Source organism: Cebus imitator, unplaced genomic scaffold (genome assembly GCF_001604975.1).
Source record: "Cebus imitator isolate Cc_AM_T3 unplaced genomic scaffold, Cebus_imitator-1.0 Scaffold8, whole genome shotgun sequence".
NCBI classification, from domain to species: Eukaryota; Metazoa; Chordata; class Mammalia; order Primates; family Cebidae; genus Cebus; species Cebus imitator.
In genome coordinates this window covers 3712053-3722399 of record NW_016107323.1, presented here as the reverse complement: position 1 = coordinate 3722399, position 10347 = coordinate 3712053, and the positions used below count along the sequence as shown (strand labels likewise).

General features: G+C 40.6%; 1 protein-coding gene and 1 long non-coding RNA gene across 5 annotated transcripts in view; one reads left to right on the top strand and one right to left on the bottom strand.

Annotated features, from left to right (window-relative positions):
• The window catches only part of LOC119473098, a 54578-nt gene extending 46686 nt beyond the window's left edge, over nucleotides 1–7892 (top strand). Inside the window, exon 3 of the long non-coding RNA XR_005202279.1 lies at nucleotides 7849–7892. This is a non-coding gene — a long non-coding RNA (uncharacterized LOC119473098). The remainder of the gene's footprint in view (nucleotides 1–7848) is intronic.
• RFX4 (regulatory factor X4) overlaps nucleotides 1–10347 on the bottom strand; it is a 177663-nt gene that overhangs the window by 30731 nt on the left and 136585 nt on the right. For all 4 annotated transcript variants that reach the window (XM_017540861.2, XM_017540854.2, XM_037742972.1 and 1 more), the window contains 2 exons: nucleotides 7471–7565; nucleotides 6641–6758 (listed from right to left, as the gene is read on the bottom strand). In XM_017540861.2, coding sequence (XP_017396350.1) covers nucleotides 6641–6758; nucleotides 7471–7565 — 213 coding nt within the window. The remainder of the gene's footprint in view (nucleotides 1–6640; nucleotides 6759–7470; nucleotides 7566–10347) is intronic.

Genomic DNA, 10347 nt, shown 5'->3' with positions numbered 1-10347 from the left:
GTATTTCTTTTTTCTTATGAAGAATATCCATCAAAGAAAAATACAGAGAATTCTAAAATGAACACCAATGTAGTCACCACCAATTTTTGTTAGAATTATTTCTAGGTACCTTTTAGTTTCTATTGCTATTATGAATTGTGTGTGTGTGTGTGTGTGTGTGTGTGTGTGTGTGTGTGTGCTTTAAATTATATTTTCTGCTGGGCACGGTGATTCATGCCTATAATCCCAGAACTTTGGGAGGCTGAGGCGAGTGGATCACGACATCAAGAGATCAAGACCATCCTGGCTAACATGGTGAAACCCCGTCTCTACTAAAAATAAAATAATTAGCCTGTAGTCTCAGCTACTGGGGAGGCTGAGGCAGGAGAATTGCTTGAACCCAGGAATAGGAGGTCGCAGTGAGCCAAGATCACGCACTGCACTCCAGCCTGGTGATAGAGCAAGACTCTGTCTCAAAAAAAAAAAAAAAAATCTATTTTCAAGTTAGTGAAATTAAGAATGCTATTGAATTCATAAAAACTGAATTAAGTAACTTGACTGAATTCTCATTTGTTCCATTAGTTCATGGATTCTCTTTTGCCAGCAATCATGACGTCTATAAATAAAGACAATTTTGTATTTTCCTTTCCAATTCTACTATTTCATTTTCTTTTAATGCATTGGCTAGAACCTCTAGTCCATATTTATTAGACATCATATTAGAAGGCATTTCTGTCTTTTCATGAAAGAAATGGGAAATTTTCTAAAATTTTGCCATTCAGTGTGATGTTTGCCGCAGACTTCTAGATGCCCTTTAAGATATTAAGTAAATTTGCTTCTACTCCTAGTTTTCTAAAAGGTTTTTTTAAAACCATACTTCAGAGCTGAAATGTATCAAGTTCTTTTTTCCTCTGTATCTAAATGATGATTATTATTCTTTTTATTAATATAGTATGTTAATTAGTAATTTTTCTGACTAGGATTTTTGGCATAGTCTGATTTAAAAAATTTTGCCACTAAATTTGATGGGCTGGTGTTTTATTTAGAATCTTTTGTAACCTATGAGGAAATGTGTTTAGGCCTGGTGTGGTGACTCACGCCTGTAATCCCAGCACTTTAGGAGGCTGAGACGGGTGGGTCACTTGAGTTCAGGAGTTCCTGACCAGCCTGGCCAACATGGTAAAACCCCATCTCTACTAAAAATACAAAAATTAGCTGGGCGTGTTGGTGCACACTTGTAAGCCCAGCTACTTGGGAGGCTGAGGCATGATAATCCCTTCAGCCCCGGAGGCAGAGGTTGCAGTGAGCTGACGTCGCACCACTGTGCTCCAACCTGGATAACAGAGTGAGACTCTGTCTCAAAAAAAAAAGAAAAAAAGGTGGTTGAGTCATAATTTTCTTTTCTTCTGCTTTTCTTGCCAGGTTTTGAAACTGAAATTATGTTAGCTTTGTAAAATTATTTGTATACATTTCCTTATTTTGGGGGATGGAGACAGGTCAAACCATTTTATTGAAGGGAATGAGGGGGGCAGAGCAGCACTGCGGACAATGAGATCTGACATCCTAGGCTGGGTCAGGATTTCCTAAGCTTTGCAGTCACTGAAAACAGATTTTCTTCTTTTATTCTCTGAAATACTGATTTTCATGTTTATTTTCATTAACTAAAGATTTTATGTTTTTTATAAGTTTAGTTAAACTTGCCTATAAAAACGTTTGTGCCTGATGTTTTTTGAAGGAAGAGACTTTCTCATTTATTGTGATTATCATTTGGTGTTTATTTCTACCATCCTATTTTGTTGTGTTTTCATTTACCATCCATTTTCTATGCTTCCTTTATCTTCTCAATTCTTTTCCATTTAATATTTTATCTCTTAAGTTTTTCATATTCTTCCATTTTCCTCCATAAATCATGATTGTATTATTTTACTAATGATACTTTAATTTATTAACATATATGCTAAACATTTATTAAATCCAAACTATAAACTTTTCCAGCAAAGTCTAAAGGCACTTATTATTCCTAAAAAAGACCTTAGCATGCTTTAACTATTCCTTAAAGAGTCTCTTATTACCCTGTTACATATTTTTACCCAGAACTTATTTTTAACCTTTTAAAACACATATACAAATTAGTGTTTAGTTTTTAAATTACATTCAATAGTTAATTAAATATGTATACGTATTTTTAAATTTCTCTCATCTTAAAATAGGGCCCCTAAATTCTTTGACATGCCCTCCATTAACAATTGGGGTCTGTGCACCTCCTTGAGTCATGGTAGGCTTGGGACTGCCTTTGACCAATAGAGTATGAGGGAAGTTACACTGTATCTAAGACTGGATCATAGAAGTAAAGTGACTTCACATTTGGGGCACTTACATGTGGAACCCCAAGCTGCCACATGATCCTTACCTGCAAAATCCATAAACATAATAAAATGGTTGTCTTAAAGCCATTATGCCTGAGAAATTTATTACACAGCAATGATAACTGGAACATTGTTGTTTCTTGTATTCCAGACCTTAGCTATGGCTTTACTTTTCTTTCTTGCCAAAACGCATCCTTTTTTGTTGCTGTTGTTGAGAGAGAATCTTGCTCTGTTGCCCAGGCTGGAGTGCAGTGACACGATCTTGGCTCACAGCAACCTCTGCCGCCAAGGTTCAAGCAATTCTCCTGCCTCAGCCTCCTGAGTAGCTGGGATTATAGGCACCCACCACCACACCTGGCTAATTTTTGTATTTTTCGTAGAGATGGGGTTTTGCCACATTGACCAGGCTGCTCTTGAACTTCTGACCTCAGGTAATCCACACACCTAGGCCTTCCAAAGTGCTAGAATTACAGGTGTGAGTCCCTGTGCCAGGCCAAAATGCATCATTTAATAGTTTTTTGTTGTTATTGTTTAAAGTGAAGATCTGGTTGTACCAAATTCTGTCTTTGTATAACCGATTGTCTTTATTTTGCCTTCACTCTTGAATAACAGTTGACAGTACTTTGTTTTCAACATTTAAAATATATTACTCCATTGTGTTCTGGCGTCTCTTACTATTCATGACAGTCTAATAATCTATTTTCTCTCATAGCTTTGAATTTTTAAATCTTAATTTATGAATTTAAAAAATATTAATATCAATGTGAATTAAATAAAATTTTCTAGCTCTTTTATGGCATGCATCTCAGCCCAGAGCATTTTCCTTAATTGTGATAATAGAAAAGGAATGGGCTTTGAAGTCAGGTAGATTTGATTTTGAAACAGAATTCTGATATTTGCTGCATTGATCTTGTGCAAGGGAATTCTCCAAGCTCCCTTTTCACCTCTTTAGAAAACTATCTATTATTACCTACATTGCGGAGTTAATGCAAGAATTCAATGATAATATATACTTCCAAAATATTTGTTATAATGGTCATCATTATCTTGTCTTTGCTTCATTCTTATCTCTAATCTTAGGCAAATCCTTCACATTCTACCTCAGCTTTCTCGTCTGTCATATTGAGGGCAGTAATTCAGACCTGGCAGGGCTGCGTGAGAAGCAACTGAGAAAATGTAATGTCTAAAGTATATTCTGCCCTCAATAAATGTTGCTGTGTTGTTATTATTCATTTTCTTTTATCTAAAGAAAGGTAAATGAGGTGGCAGCAGTAGCATGGCAGAAAACTCGATTGCAGGTTGAATTCAGTCTGCCACTGTTCTGAGTCTATACACAAGTCCTCCCCTCTCTGCGTTTTTACTTCCACTCCTGACTACAGGGAAAGCAATTCCTGTCCCCTAGTACTTGGTGGGGGCCTGAATGACATTGCGAACATTAAGATCCTGCAATTTTAGCAGATTCTGCCTGATAAAAGAGCCAGGCCGGGCCACCTAAGCATAGAGAAGCCTTTAGGAAGGCTTGGTCATGGCCACTTGTTCTGGGAGGCGCTCCCTGACAGACACTCATGTGGCCTTCCTGGCCCTGTCCAAGTGAACTTTGATGCTAGGTCAGACAACAGGCAGGTAAAAAAATGAAAGTGTGGAAATATTGTGCAATCGTGCCTCTCAGCTGTCACACCCAGGCTGCTTTTTAAACTGACATGCTGGATTACTTCCGGGAACTATTATTACCTTCCAGAGGTTCATAACAGTGAAACAAGCAGGCATTTGGTGAAAACCCAGAATGAAAGGGTAAAGGTGCTAGCACCAACTTGTGATCCAGGTACCCTAGGAACTGAAATCACATCAGTCGATGGTGTTTTTTAAAAACAGAAACTTTGGTTCATTTAGCTCCATTAGGACTAAAAGTTTACGTGATAGCCTACCTTTGCTAACTAACTAATTTTGCTAGAAACACTGCTTGCAGCAGAGAAAGAAAGTCTGCCTACTTTAGTTCACAGCATAGGTTCTTTCAGTGAAAAAGAATTAAGGGGAAGAGAATGAAAAGGAATTAAGGAGAAGAAAGGAGTCAACTACCTTTAAAAGAGGCTGTTCTGGGAAGAGGTGACAGAGTCCCCCACGGGATCATTGTGATATTCCACACGATCATTGTAATGATCAGCCTGCTACGCTGACACACAAACCCTGTACCCATTCACAGTGACAAGGACCGTGTGGGAGTTGTAAGATATATAGAGCTGGCCCCTGTGGCTGGGGGAAGGGGCCAGGGAACAGAGGGCTCTTTTTCCTAATTAGCTGTTTTCATACAGGGAACACATGACCCAAACACAACCACCAACTGCGTCTTTGACATATACAGGCAGAAAGGGGGAGCTGGGCTTTTGTCTGCCGCAAGTTCTTTCAACTTGCCTGTCACCCCAAGCTGCAAAACTCAACAATGAGTCAGATGAGCTGGGCCATTTCAGATAGTTTGCTAAATGGACTTGGAGACAGGTATTATTTCAACCCACTCAGGGTTGAAAAATACTGTAAAACATTAATATCTCATTTTCCCCTTTTCTAAGTGATTTGTGATCATCTTCTTTTGCCACTTGCCTGAGTTTCCAGTATATCTATCCCAAAATAGTGTGTGGTTCAAAAAGAAACACATTTCAAGGAACATATTTCTTAGTAAAGAATTCAACCCATTCATAAAGCCTAATCATTCTCCTGCTCAAACTTTTTTTTACACTGACTGTTAACTTGGTAAGCACAGATGAATTTCAAAGAATATTGCAAAGGGAATTACTTTCCCTGCCTAATGAAAGCACCTGCTAGCACATGTGGTCAGTTTAAAAATCAGCAAATTGAAGAATAGAGGATAAAGCATGGAGAGGATGCCCACTGTGTGGATGTGGATATGTGTGTTTGTGTGTGATATTATTGATTTTCTGACTTGGAAGTAATGAAAAAAAATCTCAAATATTTTCCAACAGTTCACTTAAGGGAAAACAGTTCTGCATGAATGATTTTTCCAGAGCTAGAGGTAACATGTGCTAACACTAACTGTGCTAAACTGGAAGTCATCAAAATGCCATGCCTGATGGCACTGCCCAGGTAGCAGTCACCAGAGAATTTCCATATACAGCTCAAAGATAATTTCCATCTATAGCCAAGGATTCAGAGAACCTTCCAATGCTGAGATTAAAGAAATTCACAACAAAACACTTCTCCAAGTGAGTAAACACAGTCTTTCCTGGACAGGGCTGTTTAGAAAAAATAGTGCCTTCTTTGTTTTCCCACATATTTACTTCGTTGTATAGCACAACTGGAAAATGGTGACAAGACCATAAAAAGCTAGATGGAAAAGTGTCAAATTAAACCACAGCAAAACCCAGAGCTGATTGGCTTAATTGGAGATAATGAGAAACAAAACCACAACCCTTACTTGCAAAGTAAAATAGAGAACTGAAGCAATTACCCAGAAAATTTACCAATGGCCCTTTGCCGAAATGCCTAGAAAACTGAAACCAAAATGTTTTGGGATTTCAAATGTCTAGATAATGCCTAAAAGTCCCGTCTCACTTGCCAGTGATGATCTGGACTCAGAACATATTCCTTTCTTTCTGGTGAAAAGTAGAAAACTGTCCGAAAATGTAGTGTAACATTCACCACAATTCAGTGATCAGGTTGCTGCCCACAGAGACTACTATCAATCCCTCTGGGCAGAGATTTCAAGCCCTGTTATACTAGAAAGCAGTAGATGAAGACGAGGTGGGGACGTCTCCTGGAGGTGATGAAGACTTACAGGGTCAGTGAAACAAAGGGGAAAGTGAATGCAAATGCCCTCTTTTAGGAATTAGACTAGAGTACATTTTTAAAGAAAACTTAAGGTCATCTACCCAGAGCTAGAGTATGATCAATCAAGCCATTTGCAAGTGTTCAAACTCAGAGGCTTCTTCACGTGCCCAGTCTGGAAGTCCACAAATACGGGATTCTACAAATTCGTGCTGTGGAAGCAGCAATCACTGGGGGACAACTAGGAAAGGGGAGCACAGCCACTGCAATTTTTTCTTCTTTAAGCTCAGATAGTACTATCTGTGGGCAAAACCACTCATGGTTCTGATTGATACTTTACTTTTGGCATATATGCCATCTCTCTCCCTGAAAGTCCTAACAATGTCGTGTCTCCCCAGAACAGATGTGTTTCAAGGTAGTGACCTTACAGAGACAGCAAGTTAGACCATGGTAGATTTGATGACCAGAGCCCAGAGAAAAAAGTATTTGGAGATGGGGAGGGCTGGTGGGGGCCTTACCGAAGCTGGGGGCACTATGCAAGGTCATGTCCCGGATCACCCTCGTGCCAAAACAGGACCACATCAAGAGGAACTGCTGGGCCACTTTCTTCAAGGACCCTTGTCTCTTGGCAGCCACCTACAAGAAAGTGAATGGCTTTAATAGTGGTTGACTTGACCTTTCATTTGTTACTGTCTCTTTGAAAAATGAGGCTGGTTGCAGTGGCTCATGCCTGTAATCCCAGTACTTTGGGAAGCCAAGGTGGGTGGATGATCACTTGAACCTAGGAGTTTGAGACAAGCCTGGGCAACATGGCAAAACCCCATCCCTACAAAAAAAAAATACAAAAATTAGCTGGGGATGGTGAAACACCCCTGCATTCCCAGCTACTCAGAAGGCTGAGGTGGGAGGATCACATGAGCCTGGGGAGGTCAAGGCTGCAGTGAGCTGTGATCTCACCACCGCACTCCAGCCTGGGCAACAGAGTGAAACCCTGTCTCAAAAATAAATAAATAAATAAAAAGAGAAAAATGACAGGAAGGCTTATGAGTCTTCAAAGTCAATGCTATGGAGCAATGGTTTTTGTTTTGTTTGTAGCAGCAAAAATACTTTAAAAAATGAAATCTTATGCCAAGACTCAGTGTATACAGCAGATAAAAGAGATGCTGACCTGATTGAATCAGAGATAAAAGACTCAAGAGTCCTGCCTCCTGCTACCTCTACCTCCTGGGGCCTCTCCTCAAAACCCTGTTCAGATAGCTAACCACAGGGCTTTGTCTTAGCCAAGTTCACAGGGGGCAGTGCTGGACTGCAGGACCGAAGCCTACCCCCTCAGCGTCGGTTTACCAACCTTCACAACACAGCGGTCAACCATGGTATCCAGCCACTCAATGTAGGACTCAATGGGAGACTGCTCTTCCAAGAGGTGGTCAAACTCCTGATACACTGTCAAATAAAGGAGAGCCCCACACACATCACTCATTTGTATTTAACAAGAGCTATGTCTTAAAAGAACAGAGGAACAAAATTTTGAATAAAGTAAAACTTTAAATAAACACAACTCCCAGGTCTTAGCAGAGCATTCAAGACTTTATAAAACATGCCCCAACTTACCTTTCCAAGATCATCTTCCATGCCCGTGAACATGTTAAACTGTGGCTACCTCATATTACTTGCCATTCCCCCAACAAGCCCTGCTTTTTTCATAACCTTAGTCCTTTTTTTTCAGGCTGTTCCCACTACTTGGTTCCTCATGGCCCAGCTGAAACCCCTGGTATGAAATCCCTTTAACCTTCATGCCCCTTGCCAGCAGAACTGATCACTCCTCCTCTACACTCACATAGCACTTTATTATTGGTTTTCTACCTTGATTATATGACTAACGGCACTGTGGTATAGTTCAGTGTGCATGTGTGTCTCCCTGCTAGTTCTTTGTCTGATATCTTTATTAGCTGGTGCATTATCTGTGACCTAGTTGTTACCCAACAAATTCTTGCTTGACTTAATGGGCGAGGCATTGCTACTCTCTTGCTCTCTGCCCAGGGTAGGGCACATTTGATAATTCAAATGTTTCTGGACCACAACTATATCAGGCAAGTCACTTGAGAAGCCTCTCTGTGTGATGTGTAGTAGGTGTTTAATAGATATTTGCTGAGTAAGTGAAACAATCTCTCAGCCCCTCAGTTTCCTCATTAGAGAGATAATCTTACCACTTTACAACCTGTCTTCACCTTAAGTCAGATAACTGAATCTGGAAGTGTTTTTTAATCAATAAAGTACTCTAGAAAATGGAAACATGGCTCTGGTGATCCCTAGTTTGAAACATCTCTTTTTGTCACATTTTTGTGTTTCTGTATGCAGAGATGAATAAATCAAACCACAATTCAAGATCATACGTTTCTTTCATTTTCATTTGAACAGTTTTTGTTCTCTCATTTTAAAGGACTGGCCCTTTTGCTCTATTTTACTTAGTTGGTGCTTGCTACAAGAAGTAAGATTCTGAGACCAGAAGGTTATAACACTAGAATGAGAATGGGCTTTAAAAGTCAATTTTGTTGATCTGTCTCATTTTATAGATGAAGAGCTGTCTCAATGAGATTAAACAACCCACTAAAAGTCAGAGGGTAAATTAGTGACAGAGCTCAGGCTGAAACCCAGGTCTCTGGATTTCTCTTTGGTGTTTTCAGTCTCCATAATGCTATCTGTATATCAGAGCTATTGTGCTTTAATTCACGATGATAGTATTGATGGTAGTGTGATAAAAAATGCTAAGAGCTAACATTATTGAGTGCTTGCCATGTACCAGGCACCCTTCTAAATGCCTCCCATGGATGCCTTAAGACAACCCCTAAAATGTGAATATCATAGGGGCAGGACTGTGTCATGTTCACTGTTTGACTTCAGTGGCTAGAACAGCGCCTGGTACAGAGTAGATGCTCAAATGTTTGTTGACTGAATGGATGAAAAACCCAATGAGGTAGGTACTATTATTATCCCCCATTCTACAAGGGAAGAAACAGAGGCAAACAAAGATGAGTAACCTTCCAAAGGTTGTTCTTTCACAACTAGTGAATACCAGAGGCAAAACTCAAACACAACCTGACTCAAATGCTGGCCTCCTAACCACTTCACTATGCTAGCACTGGACTGTGTACCAAGCATGTGGCACACATTGTCTCGTTTAATCCCTTCACATGAGTCCCGTTTTACAGAAATGGAAACCAAGGTCACAGTGCGCTGGAGCCAAGGTTTGAATCAAGGTCTTTTGGGCATCCCAGCCCCATGCTGTGTAAGACCATGGTTTGTTGAGCATCCCAGCCTCATGCTGTGTCAGAGCTGTGTAAGAGCAAGGTTTGAACTAAGGTCTGTTGGGTATCCCAGCCCCAGGGATCCCAGCCAACAGACCTTGGACATGTGACTGGGATGCCCAACAGACCTTAGGGAGTTACAATTATAACTCATTCTAATCAGCTTGCTTAAGTACTAATGTGCACTTTTAAAATCTAATGTAAGCTGAGCATTGCCAGCTGAGATCTACATCACAGAGGTAATGGTAACCCCCTAAGCAAGAGTTTGCAGATTTTTTAGCTGGCTATGAGGAAAGAAGAGCATTGTACACAGTTGTCCCAACCCTGCTCAAGCTGACCTTTGGTCCAACTCCCTGTATGTTCAGGGACTTCCCAGCTGTCTGGTTGGGAGGTACAGGGTTGACACCCATGTGCTGGACCACCTTGAGGCTTGGTACCCTACCTCAACTGCCCCTGCACAGCACTGCCTTACATGGCATTGTTCTCTTTGATAAGATGCAACACATCTGTAAGCACATGTTCAAGGTCTGATTTGCCATTAACTGTAAGCTCCGTGTCGGGAAGGGATGTGTCCATCTTACTCACTGCTCTTTGCCCAGCATCTAATACAGTACCTGACTTAGGACAGGCATTCAGTAAGGACTAGCTGGGTTGAACTCAACCATGGCACTTCCTTCCCCAGAAGAAGAATACAATCACAGCTTTAAAGGGCACCATTCTGCTCTGGACCTAAGGGAACTTGAAGAGAAAACCACAGAAGGTTCTTTCTTGAGAGAGGCAGCAGTGACCTCCCTGGTGCTCCAGCAAAGGCTCAGGGCCTGGTCCCTTAAGCGAGCAATGCTGATTGTATTTTTCCCTATGAGTCTGGTTCACCTTTTCCTCCTCATGAAAGGTGCTGAATGGGGAAGAGAATTGAGTCA